The 15,941-nt window shown below is 36.6% G+C and overlaps 1 protein-coding gene across 4 annotated transcripts in view; it reads right to left on the bottom strand.

Moving 5' to 3' along the window:
- MEMO1 (mediator of cell motility 1) overlaps nucleotides 1-15,941 on the bottom strand; it is a 143,880-nt gene that overhangs the window by 40,607 nt on the left and 87,332 nt on the right. For all 4 annotated transcript variants that reach the window (XM_050754146.1, XM_050754145.1, XM_050754144.1 and 1 more), the window contains 2 exons: nucleotides 13,555-13,667; nucleotides 10,804-10,915 (listed from right to left, as the gene is read on the bottom strand). In XM_050754146.1, coding sequence (XP_050610103.1) covers nucleotides 10,804-10,915; nucleotides 13,555-13,667 — 225 coding nt within the window. The remainder of the gene's footprint in view (nucleotides 1-10,803; nucleotides 10,916-13,554; nucleotides 13,668-15,941) is intronic.

The following is a 15,941-nucleotide window of genomic DNA, read 5'->3' as shown; positions in this document are numbered from 1 at the left end:
AAAAGAAAGAAAATAAATAAATAAATAAATAAATAAGCCCTGGGCTATCCTACTCCTAAATACTTTGTATGTACATAACTCCCTTTCTCATGAAAACCTTACACCCAATCCCATGAAAATTGTAGGCACCTTCAAAATCCATTCAAATGCCACCCCCTTAACGAAGCCTTCTCTGTGCTTCCCTAACTCAACTACTACCTCTTTCCTCCCAAATCCCTACTCTCTGCTCCTGTAACTCTTTAATTATACTTACTACATTTTGAATTATATTATAATCATTTATATACATTTCTTATCTCTTCTACCAGGCTAAAAGATGAGAAAACAAACAGGTGTTTCTTTATTTTTGTATTCTTCATCCTTAAACATAGATTAGTACCATTAGGTACATCTATTATATTTGAAAAATTCAGTTTAACCAAAATTTTAAAAATCTTAAAATGTTGACAGTAAATGTTATCTTAAAAACAACCCAATTTTTATAAAACATAACTAGTAAGTCTGGGGACAGTGGCTCACATCTGTAATCCCAGCACTTTAGGAGGCTGAGGCAGGCAGATCACTATGAGCCCAGGAGTTCAAGACCAGACTGGGCAACATGGCGAAACCCCGTCTCTACAAAAAATACAAAAATTAGCCAGGTGTGGTGGTGTGCACCTGTGTTCCCAGCTATTTAGGATGCTGAGGTTGGAAGATCTCTTGAGCCCGGGAGGTGGAGGTTGTGGTGAGCTGCGAGCGCACCACTGCACTCCAGTCTGAGCAGGACCCTGTCTACACACACACACACACACACACACACACACCTTGTACAACTAGTAAAACAGAAAAGATGAAAAATTACCATTTGGGAGCCAAAATGAGTTTCATTAACCTGTTTATTTATTCCCACATATAAAATGCATTATTCTTAATCTGTGTTTAAGACAGGCATCAGTCTCTTATTCTGTGTATTCTTCAGAAGGAGGTACAGTTAAATGGTAAAAAAAATTCTTTTTATGACCACCACAAAATAGCAAATTTTAAATAGTGAAATTAGAGCTATAAACTGGTATAATTCCTTTAACATGGTACTTGGGCCATTCAATAATTCATTTAGAGGAGTTTTCTTTAAGAAAATGAAAGAAGCTCAGATTTGTAAATGTCTACCTTTTTTTCCTAAACATTCTTGACCCTTGACCCTCTTCCTAACTCCAGTCCTACCCACACAGTGCTTAAAGTGACTGTCTACAGAATGTACTGAATCTTTCTTAAGAATGAAAACAGGTAGTGATATAAACAGGTGCTAGTTAAGATTTCAGGAAACTTCAGACTTCCTCCCATATGGTGAGAGTAAAAAAACAATGAAAGAGATTTCCAGTTTCTCATCTAACATGTAAAGATTTTAGAAGGTATTACTCTTATCCTAACAGAAAAAAACACTAAATTAAAAACCAATAACTCTTATCAGATCTACCTGAGAATTGAGGTGACAGAGCAAACCAATGCCCCAAAAACTGGAAGTGTAGACAGAATCAGAGAATCTTAAACCACGCTTGGAGCTAGCAGGAATACTTAAAGGGTAATGAACTAATTGCTGGAGACTAAATGTGGACTACCCTGAGAGATACAAACTCCTGAGAGCCAAGGCATCAAGCTGTAGAAGGCTTTATGAAAGTTTTACTTCCAAGGGCCCCAACAAATATCTGCTTCACTGAGTATTCTGTCCTCTTTACAAAAATGCCTAACTGCAAGAGAAACTATTTTACCAGTGCCTAACAAAATTGGGCCTTACAAGAGTTTCACAAACGTGGAGTAAAAGTAATACCCAAATCCAGCCCCTCCAGTCTTCTTGTCTGACCTGAAGTGGGGGAAAATCTGAGAAGAACTTGTTAAATCACTGACCAGGGGCACAGGCTCACCAAAAGAATGACAACTGATCACAGAATTATAGAATGTGTCTCCTTTCCTCATCTTACCACTATATCAACAGGGCACCTGTATAATAACAGGGGAAGGTAACTGAAAGAAATGCAGGACTTGGACCTTATCTAACAAGTCTCTTAACAAGTTGGGTGTAGAAGGAACATACTTCAACATGATAAAGACCACATATGACAAACCCACAGCTAATACCACAATGAACAGGGAAAAACTGAAAGCCTTTCCACTAAGTTCTGGAACAAGATAAGGATGCCCACTTTCACCACTTCTATTCAACACAGTACTGGAAGACCTAGCCAGAGCAATTAGTCAAGAGAAGAAATAAAGGGCATCCAAATGTAAAGGAAAAAGTCAAATTATCCTTGTTTGCAGATGACATGGTCTTACATTTAGAAAAACCTGAAGTCTCCACCAAAAAACCCTAAGATCTGATAAACAAATTCAGTAAAGTTGCAGGATACAAAATCAACATAGAAAAATCAGTAGCATTTCTACATAAAAACAGCGATCAAACTGAAAAATCAAGAAAGCAATCCCATCTACAATAACTACCAAAAACAAAACAAAATACCTAGGAATAAATTTAGCCAAAGAAGTGAAAGAGCTATACAAGGAAAATTTTGAAACACTGATGAAAGGAATTGAAGAGGACATAAAATACTGGATAGATATCCCATGTTCAGGGATTGGAAGAATTAATACTGTCTAAATGTCCATACTACCCAACATAACTTACATATTTAATGAAATCCCTACCAAAATACCAAAGACATTCTTCAAAGAAATTTTTTTAATCCTAAAATTTATAAAAGTTGTAACACACATAAAATGTGAATACCAGAAGGAGAAAAAGAAATACAGTAATTACTGAGAAGTTTCCAAAATTAATGACAGATACTAAACCACAAATCCAGGAAGCTCAGAGAACTCCAAGAAGGATAAATACCAAGAAACTGACACTTAGGTGTCAATTTATATTAAAACTGCAAAAAACCAAAGACAAACAAAAGATCTGGAAAGCAACCAGAGGACAAAAACACTTTACCTATAGAGAAACATGGATAACAATGATAAGAATTATGTACGATTTCTCTTCAGAAACCATGCAAGAAGTGATAAAATAAAGTGCTGACAGCGAAAGAAAAAAACCCACTAATTTAGAATTCTATATCCAGGAAAAATTTCTTTCAAAATTAAAGAAGAAATAAAGCTTTTGTCAGTCTAATAAAAATTGAGGGAGTTTGTCAATTTAGACATTAGATCTGCCTTGCAAGAAATGTTAAAAGAAGTCCTTCAGAAAAGAACAAGGATATAGGTCAGAAAATTGGATCTACATAAAGCAAGCAAGTACGTTAGAGAAAGAATAAATGAGGGTAAAATAAAATCTTTTATTTCATTTTTTTCTTATTCTTAATTGATCTAACAAATAATTTGTTCAAATAAAAGGAGCAATGTATTTGATGATTACAGCTTATGGATAAGTGAAACAAATGACAGTGGTGTCATAAGGGGCAGGAGGGAGAAATTAGGAAGACTCTTAGATGATGCTTCTACTACCCATGAAGCAGTGCAGTGTTATTTAAAAGTTGTTAGCCAGGTGCAATGGCTCCTGCCTATAATCCCAGTACTTTGAGAGGACAAGACAGGAGGATCACTTGAGCCCCTGAGTTCAAGACCAGCCTGGGCAAGATAGTGAGACCCTGTCTCTACAAAAAATTTTAAAATTAGCCAGGCATGGTGGTGCATGTCTGTAGTCCCAGCTACTCGAGAGGGTGAGGTGGGAGGATCCCTTCAGCCCAGGAGGTGGAAGTTGCAGTAAGCCAAGATTGTGCGCCACTGCACTCCAGCCTAAATAACAGAGTGAGACCCTGTCTCAAAAAAATAAAAAATAAAGTTGTAAATTTGTTGTAAATGTATGCTGCAAACTCCATGGCAAAAACTAAAAGACAGTAATAAAAACGGTATAAACATATATATGTATAAATGATATGCTGAGAGGAAAAAATTATAGTCATATAAAATGCACAATTAAAACCAGAGAGGACAGGAAAAAAAGTGGTAGACAAAAAAACGAAAAAAAAAGGAGAATAATGACAATGATTAGAAAAGGGTAATAAGTAAGGTAGATATTAATTCAACATAGCAGCAGTCCTTCAGGAGGTGGAATGGATAAGCAAACTATGGTACATCCATAAAATGAAATACTGTTCAGTGATAAAGAGAAGTTAGATACCAAGCTCTAAAAAGACATGGAGGAATCTTGAAGATATATTGCTAAATGAAACCCAATTTGAAAGGCTATATACTGCATGATTCCCAACTGTAGGACATTCAAGAAAATGCAAATCTATTGAGACAGTAAACTGATCAGTAGTTACTAGGCGCACGGGGAGAGGGGAGAAGAAGGTGATGAATAGGTGAAGCATTGGTTTTTAGGGCACTGAAACCATTCTGTATGGTATTATAACAACAGAGACATAATAGGCATTTGGCAAAAACCGTAAGAGTATCCAACACAAAGAGTGAATCCTAATTAAACTATGGACTTTAGTTAACATAATAATGTATTGATATTGGTTCATCAATTGTAACAAATGTACTATACTAATTCAAGATGTTAAGAACAGGAAAAACTGCTTAGGTAGGAGTAGTATTTAATGCCATATAAAAGCATCTAATGTAGCATTCTCACTTAGGGAACTCAAAAATATAATCGATATGGATAAACTTAACAGATGAACATAACTAGACCTCCCAGGCTGAAGTAATCCTCCCACCTCAATCTCCCAAGAGGCTGGGACCACAGGTGTGTGCCACCTGGTCCAGTTATTTTTTTTACTTTTTGGAGAAAGGGGACTCATTTTGTTGCCCAGGCTGGTCTCGAACTCCTGGGTTCAAGAAATCCTCCTGCCTTAGCCTCCCAAAGTGCTGAGATTACAGGTCTCATGAGCCACCACGCCCAGCCTAATGCTGTTAATTTTAGAAGATACTAATTTTTTTCCAGATGATTTCTATATATCCTAACTGAAAACTAATTGAACCTCCCTCAAGAGCAATTATAAAAAGCAATTATAGGCTGGGAGTGGTGGGTCATGCCTGTAATCCTAGCACTTTGGGAGGCCGAGGGCAGGTGGATCACTTGAGGTCAGGAGTTCAAGACCAGCCTGGCCAACATGGTGAAACCCTGTCTCTACTAAAAATACAAAAAAATTAGCTGGGCGTGGTGGTGGGCACCTGTAATCCCAGCTACTTGGGAAGCTGAGGCAGGAGAATCGCTTGAACCTGGGAGGTGGAGGTTGCAGCAGGCCGAGGTTGTGCCACTGCACTCTAGCCTGGGCGATGGAGCGAGACTCTGCCTCAAGAAAAAAAAAAAAATTACAAAAATTCGCTGGGCATGGTGGCACAGGCCTGTAATCCCAGCCACTGGGGAGGCTGAGGCAGGAGAATCACCTGAACCCAGGAGGCAGAGGTTGCAGTGAGCCAAGATCATGCCATTTGCACTCCAGCCTGGGGAACAAGAGTGAAACTCTGTCTCAAAAAAAAAAAAGCAATTATAACAGTAAAATTTATTATGCATTTCAATATTAAAGATAATATATGGTGACATACAAAAGAAAAGGTAATCATAAGAAAAAAATTTTTAATATATGCAAAAAAAGAACAAAGTGCGTAAGATATGATCTCGTTTATATGTTTTAACTCAAACATAAATGTGTATGTATAAATTTTACATAATTCACAAACTTACATATGCTAAAATATATGTTAGTGTATGCATAAAAACCTTTACTGGCAGTAAACACTGGCTGAGTAGAACCAGAGTCTTCCACCATTCATTTTGTACTTCTTGATTCTGTTTACATTTTCTAACCATGTACGTATATTTTTTATGTCAGCAGAGTTAACTGAGCAATGAGATTGTGAGTCATTTTATGTTTTCTCCTTTAGACTACTATTTTTTAAAAACGCTCTAATGAATATAATTTTTAAATCTATTACAAACATGCAGCCGGGCACGGTGGCTCATGCCTGTAATCCCAGCACTTTGGGAGGCCAAGGCGGGCAGATCACGAGGTCAAGAGACGGAGACCATCTTGGCCAACATGGTGAAACACCTTCTCTACTAAAAATACAAAAATTAGCTGGGCATAGTGGCAGGCGCCTGTAATCCCAGCTACTCGGGAGGCTGAGGCAGGAGAATCACTTGAATCCAAGAGGCAGAGGTTGCAGTGAGCCAAGATCGTGCCACTGCACTCCAGCCTGGTGACAGAGCAAGACTCTATCTCAAAAAAAAAAAAAAAAAGCAGAAATTTAAATAATACCTTAGACATCTATTTTTTTTAAATACATAATGTGGTTTATAATAGTGAAAAATAGGGGGAAAGCTTAAAAGTTAAATGGTCAAGAATTGATTGAAGTATTACAAGCATCTTTGCCTAGAAAGTCTTATGTATAGCCAATAAACTGAAGTAAAAAAATGACAGGAAAATACCTTCATGACAAGAAAAGCAGTTTAAAAAAAGAATATTTGTAGCCGAAGATGATCAAGAGTTTATTTTTTGAAAATTAAAAAAATGTAATTTCTTTTTTAAAAAGAACATTTGATCTACTTTTTGGAAAAACAATTAAAGTATTGAAAATGGCAAGACAGTTATTAATTCATTCAACAATTACTGAAATATTTTTGTGTACCAGGTACTGTGCAATGCATAGCAGATATACTGAAGACTAGCTGCTCCTGGGAGAAAACACTATGGAACTACCATGGAAGGGACACAGACTTATACACAAATAATCCCTCAACTACTTAACCACAGTTTCTATGAATCTAATCACCAAAAATTCTTTTCACATCTCAATGCTCAATGTCACTCCTCCCATCAAAAGTAGCATCCGTAGTTCCCTCTCCTTGAATTTAGCCTTATGATGCGCTTTGACCCGTAGAATGAGGCATGAGTGATGCTGTGCCAGTTCTAGACTTTGACATTAAGAGAGCAGGAAATTTCTTCTTTTGCTCAATTGCTATCCTGCTAGAGAGGATTCACCATGTGAACTGAGAAGTCCTGAAGGGTGAGTGTCAACAGGCACTGACATATGAGAACCAAGATGAAAACTGATGTGCCTCAGGAAGACAACCAGCACCACGGCCCCAGAGAGGAAGCTAGGGCATCTTGGAGTCTTTAGCCTAAGTCGACCTGCCTCAACTGGTAGTAGATGAAACAGAGACAAATTGTCTCCATTAACCCAACCAAATTTCCAAACTATAGAATCGTTTAAGTGAAAAACTACACATTTGTGGGACCTAAAAATCAAAACGATTGAATTCACAGACATGGAGAGTAGAAGGATGGTTACCAGAGACTGGAAAGAATAGTGGAGGGCTAGAGGGTAGGTGGGGATGGTTAACAGATACAAAATAAAATAGAATGAATAAGACCTAGTATTTGGTAGCACAACAGGGTGACTATAGTCGATAACTCAATTGTACATTTTTAAGTAACTAAAAGAATATAACTGGATTGCCTGTAACACTAAGGATAAATGCTTGAAGTGATTAATACCCCATTCTCCATGATGTGATTATTTTACACTGCATGACTGTATCAAAACTTCTCATGTACCCCATCTATACACCATGCACCCAAAAAATTAAGTTTGTTTTTAACTTTTTTTAAAAAAGAAAAAAATACATACATTAAGGTGATTTGTTATGCTGCAGTACGTAACTAAGACATTACTTGGGAGACTGAAGCAAGAAGCTCGCTTGAGGCCAGGAGTTCAAGATCAGCCTGAGGAATAAAGTAAGACCTGTCTCTAAAAAAATGTTTTTAAAATTAGCCAGATATGGTAGTACGTACCTGTAGGGCCACTACTCTGAAAGGTGAGGTAGGAATATCCCTTGAGCCCAGGAGTTCAAGGCTACTGTGAGTTATAATTGTGCCACTGCACTCCAGCCTGGGTGACAGAATGAGGCCCTGCCTCTTTAAAAAAAAAAAAAGAGAGGCCAAGCACAGTGGCTCATGCCTGTAATCCCATTGCTTTGGGAGGCCAAGGTGGGAAGACTACTTGAGACCAGGAGGCAGAGGCTGCAGTGAGCCATGATCATGCCACTGCACTCCAGCCTGGGCAACAGAGCTGAGAATCTTTCCCCCCTACATCTCCCCTCCAAAAAAAGAGGAACCACACTCAAGGAGCCTCATTCACATCCTAACTTGATGGAAATCATAAGATAATTAATTTTGAGCCTAGGGTCACAGCAAATAAGATTTCTGAACATCCTGAGAAGCCTGGGTGTATATGACATGTTAGAGAGACACGAATTGTCCACCAGAGGAAGAACTGTAGTAGACCACCAGCAAAGACAGCTGTCAACAGTTTCTCTTATTCCTGTACACACATGCTACTCCTCCCATCAAGAGGAGCAATATATTGCTCTTTTCCTCAAATCTTGGCTGACACAGTGATCTTATTTGCTTTGAAAAACACAATTCACTGGAAATGTGCTATGTAGTTTCCAGCCTAGGACATAATAGGCCTAGAAACTCCTGGTTTTACTCTCTTGATCCAAAAAAAGAAGAAGAAGAAAAAAGGAAGTCTAAGCTATTCTTCTAGAGAGTAGCCCCCCCCCCCAAAAAAAAAGCCCTACTTGATGAACAAACAGGTCAGCTGGAGAAGAAATGAGGGGTCTCAACAGAGAGCTAGCACTAAGGCCCAAGATACATGAGTGACACTATCTGAGATACTGTAGCCTCATTTGAGCCACCTCAGTCAGTGTCTTGTGGACCAGAGCAAGGTGTTCCCTGCCCCAATTCCTGGCCCCCAAATTTTAGGCAATAAACAGCTGTGATTTTAAGTCACAGTTTAAATCTGTTAGTTAGTAAAAGATAACTGATATAGGTAATTTTAAGTAAGAGTTTTGTTACTTAGTAATAAATAACTGACATAGGTAATGAGTCCAACTAATGCTACAAAGAAAAGAAGGGTCAATAATAGGGATCCTAATGTTATGTGGCAGTAGTTTATTTGATACTATTTAAAAGGGGGAATTATAAGTAGGAATTTGGTTTGCTGGGTTTAAGTTTCTATTTTCCTAAATGTTCCACAATGTACATGTTTTACTTTTAAAATAACAATAAAAATGTTATCTTGTTATAACCTCCTTGAGGATATTGTTGTCAGTTTATCAGTCCTATTGTTTTTTGGGTTTGTTTGTTTGAGACAGGGTCTCACTCTGTCACCTAGGCTGGAGTGCAGTGCCATAATTTCGGCTCACTGCACTCTCAACCAGCCAGGCTCAAGCAATCATCCCACCCCAGCCTCCCAAGTAGCTGGGACAACAAGTACCCGACATTACACATGGCTAATTTTTCTATTTTTAGTAGAGACAAGAGTTTTGCCACATTGCCCAGGCTGGTCTTGAACTTCTGGGCTCAAGTTATCTGCCCACCTCAGCCTCCCAAAGTGCTGCTGGAATTACAGACATGTGCCACTGCACCCGAAGTATTAGTATTTATTAAGTCTAAATTGTATTTTCTCATGACAAAATATGCAAACATCTCAGTGAATAAAAATATTCAATTATCTTTTCCAGTTGAAGAAGAGAAAGTTCTGATTACAACAACAATTTAAGAAATAATACATATGGTTTCACATTTCTGAAGAATTAGAATGTATTAAAAACCCGAAAATTATATTGCTTACAATGTAGTATCGCACTGATTTTTGAAAATTCTTCAGATTTATATAATTCCTCACGGTTATCATTGTGAGCAGAAGCAGACAAAAGACTGAGAAAAGTAAATAATACTTTGAATACAGAGTAAGAGTGGAAACAATCCAAAAAGACTGCAACAATGAACTAAACAAGAAAAACTAAACAGCAATAATTGAGAAGACATACAAAAAGAAATCACACAAAAGTCTGAGAACAGAAAATAATCCATCTGAATATTATGAAAAGGCCTTGGGCTTTGGCTGATCACAAGTACATTAGCCAACAGTAAGCCACATCAACATAAAAAATATAATGTTATCTTAGACTTTATTAGTACGTTTAATTAATATTTACTGAAAGCCTACAGAGCATCATGTACTTTAGTAAGAAAATATAATGAACAAATCCAGAAGGAATCATCTTACCATACTTAGAACTGCCAAACTAAATATGAAATATTAAGTCCATACATAGGAAATGGTTTTAAAAATTAGAGAAACCTACAAAAGAGAAGACATCCTAATCCAAATGTTTCACTAAAAGAAGAAAATCCTTGAAATAATTATTTTTTATTTTATCAAAATACATTAATAACTACTATGTGCTGGACACTGTGCTAGGTGGTGGGGTATACAGTAGAGAACAAAACAGATATTGACCCTGTCCTCGTTCAGCTCACAGTACAGTGAGTACCCCCCATCACAGGAAGACCTTTAGCAGGTACCACCTAACAGTCTGTCAAGCATACCATAAAAGAGATTCATGTACCTTGCACAAGGTTGAAATAAATCACCTCCAAAATTAAATACAAGCCTAAAATTTTACGATTAATTATAGCATTGTACCAGAAAAGAATGGAATTATTATTTTGAGATAAAGAAATGTCGAATGAATAAAATACAAGCAAAGCAAGATATATACATACCCACATACACTCACATACCCATGGCTTTTTTAATACTTCCACGTAATAAAACAATCATGTCAATTCACATGTTCAGCCTTCGTAGGAAAACTACTCAAAACCAACAATCCACCTTAAGACACTCCTGTCTCAATTTTTTATCTCATTTCTTTACCCTGATAATTATTGGGATTTACTAGTTTTAAATTACCAAAGAAATTAATGTCTATGATTTCCTGGGGATTTCTTATATCAATCAATATACCTTTCCATGGCTTTAGCTGTATAAGGCAAATGCATTTCAATACTGTGTTCATCTTCATCTGTCTGCAGAGACATGCGTTCAAACATTCCTGTCTTCCATAGTTCTCCGTAAACTAAAGAGATTTCAAAATACAGTAAAACAAATATATTAATGCATATTCTTATCCAGTGAGATTCCACCCAGTAACACAAAACTACATGCTTTGGCAAGAGACAGAAACACCATATAATACTTGCATTTTTATTAAAACAAAACAATAGAAAGGAAGGAAAGAAAGGAGGGAGAGTAAGGAGAAAGAGAAAAAAACAGAACTAGTTTTTATGTAACAGGTAAAACAGTAATACATGTAAAGACTTACTTATCATTTGCATATGTTACATAGTTAAATAAAAAATGATCATTTAAACTCTTCATCAGTTCCTTTCATTATTTCTAAAATCACCTTTGGGTCTAGGCTTTTCCTTGGCTTTAATCAGTACATGCTAGCAAGAACATAATTAGAATTCCTACTGAAATATGGAAAAACCATTGGTCTATTTAACTCATGAGGTCAAACGCATAGTTTCTGAGTTTTTTTAATAAAACGTGTGGTATTATTTCACACCTCAGGTTTCTGCCATACCACGAAGAGAAAATTCTCACTAATGCTATTTTCCTGAAAATTCAAAATTCAGCTTGTAAGATAGATCAAAATATAAATTTGCCACAATACCATCCCAACTTAAAAAGACTAGTAATTCAGGCCCTTCTGATGAACTATACTTAAAACTGAATATTGTAGAACAAGAAAGAGATAAAAGTTAATGTGTAAAAAATATATATAATAATATTTTTAGCATAGAATAGAACAAATCCTCAAATGGGTTTACCTATACCAAAGAGAGAAAGAAATGGTTGTATGACCTCTTATCTTGAAAAAATTCTCCATTTCTTCACTGGCAAGCTATCCAAAATTAAAATTTTCTGAATGCCCCAACAAGGTTTTAAAAGTAAAATATGTTCCCTAAAACATCTCAGGAAGTAAGGTTAGAAATAGTCGTTTCATTAATAAGATGCACTAACAAATTGCTAATATTCTATGATACCTAAAGCCCCAAATTATGAAAACTTATGCCAAAAACAAGAAAAAAGAATTTTTTCTTGCAAATGGACTCTTTTATTATTTTATTTATTTTCATATTAATTTATTTAATTTTGGAGACAGGGCTTCACTCTGTCACCCAGGCCAGGCTGGAGTACAGCAACATGATTTCAGCTCACTGCAACCTCTACCTCCTGAGCTCAAGCCATCCTCCTACCTCACTGCCCCACGCCCTCTCCCAACCAGGTGGCTGAGACTACAGTCATGTGCCACCACGCCCAGCAGATTTTTGTATTTTTTTGTACAGACGGGGTTTTGCCACATTGCCCAGACTGGTCTCCAACTCCTGAGCTCAAGCAGTCTGCCCATCTCAGCCTCCCAAAGTGCTGGGATTTCAGACATGAACCACCACACTAGGCTTCGACTCTTTTATTCTATACAAGAAATTTTTGCAAAATTTTTTGAAACAATAGCACCCCTAACATGCTTAAAAACATAATTTGAGGCCAGGTACAGTGGCTCACACCTATAAACCCAGCACTTTGGGAGGCCAAGACAGGAGAATTGCTTGAGACCAGGAGTTCAAGATCAGCCTGGGCAACATAGCAAGACCCTACCTCTACAAAAAAAATTTTTTAAATAAATTGGGTGTGGTGATGTGTGCCTGTAGTTCTAGCCACTTGGGAGGCTGAGGTAGGAGGATCACTTGAGCCCAGGAGTTTGAGGCTGCAGTGAACTATAATCATGCCACTGCACTCCAGCCTGGGCAACAGAGTGAGATCCCATCTCTAAAATCAAAAATAAATATGTATGGGTCAGTGTGTGTGTGTGTGTACATATATGTATGTGTGTGTGCGTGCATGTGTGTGAATAATTTGACCAACTGAAAGGATATATACCCAGATTATGAAGGTGGTTACTTCTGGGAAGGTAAATTGGGTTCAGGATGAGCGAGAAACTCTGAATAAATTATGGATGTTAAGTACATCAGTTAATTTCTTATACTACTCTTTATACTGTTCTGTATTTTTAAAATTACTCCTCCCCCCCAAAAAAAATACCTTTATAAAATCAAAAGGTTTTTACTTTATACATCTATTGTATAAGAACAACTAAATAAAAATGTGACTCTGGACTCCTATGGAAAAATATAAATCAATCTTAATTGTAGGCATGTTTAAAAATAAAATATATTTATCATTTATATAGCATGTTTCTTTCAGAGTTTCATAAAGGCTCATTTTTTTCCCATAAAAATCATTTACAAGAAAATAAAGATATTATCAGCATTATCTATTTACAGTGAGAAAGTGGCATTACGTAGAAGTAGATTAACACGCCCAGAATCTTTCATGAAATTGGTATGGGTACTAATTTTTTGTCTCCTGGTACACTGAGTACATGGCATTTTTCTGAATATTAATGTAACCACTACAATCTGCACACTGGCGGATCTGACAGATTTCTGTAGCTAGCTGAAAAACACTAGTTGCCTTTTAGGGATATGGAAGAGTTTCTTTTTTTGCTGTTTTATGCAGATTAGTTATAACAAATTTTATTTTAAATATTGAGATATTACTTGTGATGCTCACATTTATAAGTTTTTAAATTAACTTCCAAGTCCTATTAAAAGAACATTAGCTATTTGAAAGCTATTTCTATATACTTACTCTTTTGGTCAATACGAAGGTCATACAGTGGTGTCCTATATATATCCACACTGGAAAGTGCACATCGAGAGAGGGGCACATGATGAGAAGGCCCAAGGATGAAAATTCTCCGGCTAGGAGACACACAACAAAAAACACGGAACAATTGCACTTCTACACAAACCTTATTAAATAAAAGAGAAAAAAGCAATTCTTACAAACCACTTGTTTTCCTTCTTAATTACCAACTGTTAATGGCTGAACTGTGTTCCCCTCCAAAATTCACATGTTGAAGAACCAATCCCCAGTAGCACAGACTGTAATGCTATTTAGAGATAAGGTCTTCAAAGAGGCGATTAAGTTCAAATGAGGCCATTAGGGTGGGGACCTAATCCAATAAGTCTGGTGTCCTTATAGGAAAAAGAGACACCAGAAGTATGCCTGCACAGAGATATGATCATGTCAGAAGGGGCAACAAGAGGGCCACCACCTACAACAGGCCAAGGAGAAAGGCCTCAGGAGAAACCAACCCTGACAAACTTGATATTGAACTTCAAGCTTCCAGAATTGTTAAAAAATAAATTTGTGTTGTTTAAACCACCCAATCTGTGGTATTTTATTATGACAGCCCTATCAAACTAATACACCTCATAATGACTTGCTCCTCAGTTAAGTTCAATTCCTTATTTCTGTCTTTGTTGGATGGCCTTTAAAAGAATCATATTCAGCACTTGGAAATACCAGCTATTAATTAATACAGTAAACCAAACCACTATACATAAAATAATCTCTGTATGCACAATGACAAGGATACAACAGGTTTTCAGAAGCTGGATTTTATTAACTGGATTTTACACATTTAAGCTATTAAAATTTCAAAATTCTAACACATTCTAAAATAAACTTCTAAGATCCACCATGATTTTAATAAAAATACATAATAGCATAAAATTCTAAATACCTATACAAAATATCCCCTATAAAAAGGCATTCTGATAAAGCTATTTCCATATTTCCTCCATGGTAGGGTGAAAAATGCATCTTGTTGAAAAGAATTCTATACAACAAGCTTTCTCTATTCCCATTCAAGTAGAAGTCATTCTCAAAAACAAAGAAACTAGATTATGTGTTATTTGCACTGTAGTCTAAAGAAAAGAACTGAGCTAAAGTGTAGCTTAAATCTGTACAATCTCTTTATCTTGACATCAAGAGTAATGTTAATTTCCTCTCATTAAGTCAAATATCCAAACCTGCCCTACAATCTGAATTCCAAAGCTATCAATCTTCTCTGTTCTCCAATATTCACATGAACCAACCTTCCCACATCACATACAAAACTTACAGCCTCATAAAGCCAAAACTATTTGAAGAAAATATATGATATGCTATGTAGCTAGAAAAGTATTACTGATTGCTCAATTAATGAACAAAAGCTGAGAGATGAGCTAGTTCTTTTGTATCAAAAATTTGCAGGCCAGGGAATGTGTGCTTTAGCAATATATTTATTCTTATAAAATTCTATTACAGCTAAGAAAATTAACCAATTATTGGTTATATGTTACTTCATATATTGCAGGGAGGGAGGGAGGAGATAAAGCTGTGCATATTAAGTTGTTCTGCTATGAAAAAAAAAAACAAAGAAAGTTGTGGATAAGTGATTCTCAGTTTAGAGTCCCAGAACCTCCTTAAGACAGCACACACAGCAAACATTCATCCACAGGCCATTTCTGGTCAGAAGCAGATTATCCTTTTCTTTAACTTTTACTTTAAGTTCAAGGGTACCTGTATGGGTTTGTAATACAGGTAAATTACATGTTGCCACGGTTTGGTGTACAGATTATTTGGACACCCAGGTAATAAACCTAGTATGCCATAAGTAGTTTTTTTATCCTCATCCTTCTGCCACCTTCTAGCCTCAAGTAGGTCTCAGTGTCTGTTGTTCCCTTCTTTATGTCCGTATGTTCTCAATATTTAGCTCCTACTTGTGAGAACACACAGTATTTGATTTTCTGTTCCTGTGGGAGTTTGCTTAGGATAATGGTGTCTAGCTCCATGTTGCTGCAAAGGATATGATCTCATTCTTTTACAGAGCTGTGTAATATTACATAGTGTACATATGTACCACATTTTCTTTATCTAGTCTACCACTGACGGGCATTTATGTTGATTCCACGTCTTTACTATTGAGAACAGTGCTGCAATGAACACACGTGTGCATGTGTCTTTATGGCAGAACAATTTACATTCCTTCAGGTACACATTCAATAATGGGACTGCTGGGTCCAGAGCTACTTCTGGTTTAAGTTCTTTGAGAAATCGCCACACTGTTTTCCACAATGACTGAATGAATTTACACTACTACCAACAATGTATAAACATTTCTTTTCCTCCACAACCTTGCCAGCATC

The sequence above is a fragment of the Macaca thibetana genome, chromosome 13 (assembly GCF_024542745.1).
Source record: "Macaca thibetana thibetana isolate TM-01 chromosome 13, ASM2454274v1, whole genome shotgun sequence".
Classification (NCBI taxonomy): domain Eukaryota; kingdom Metazoa; phylum Chordata; class Mammalia; order Primates; family Cercopithecidae; genus Macaca; species Macaca thibetana.
Note: the sequence above shows the minus strand (reverse complement) of the source record. Positions and strands in the feature narration are given on the sequence as shown.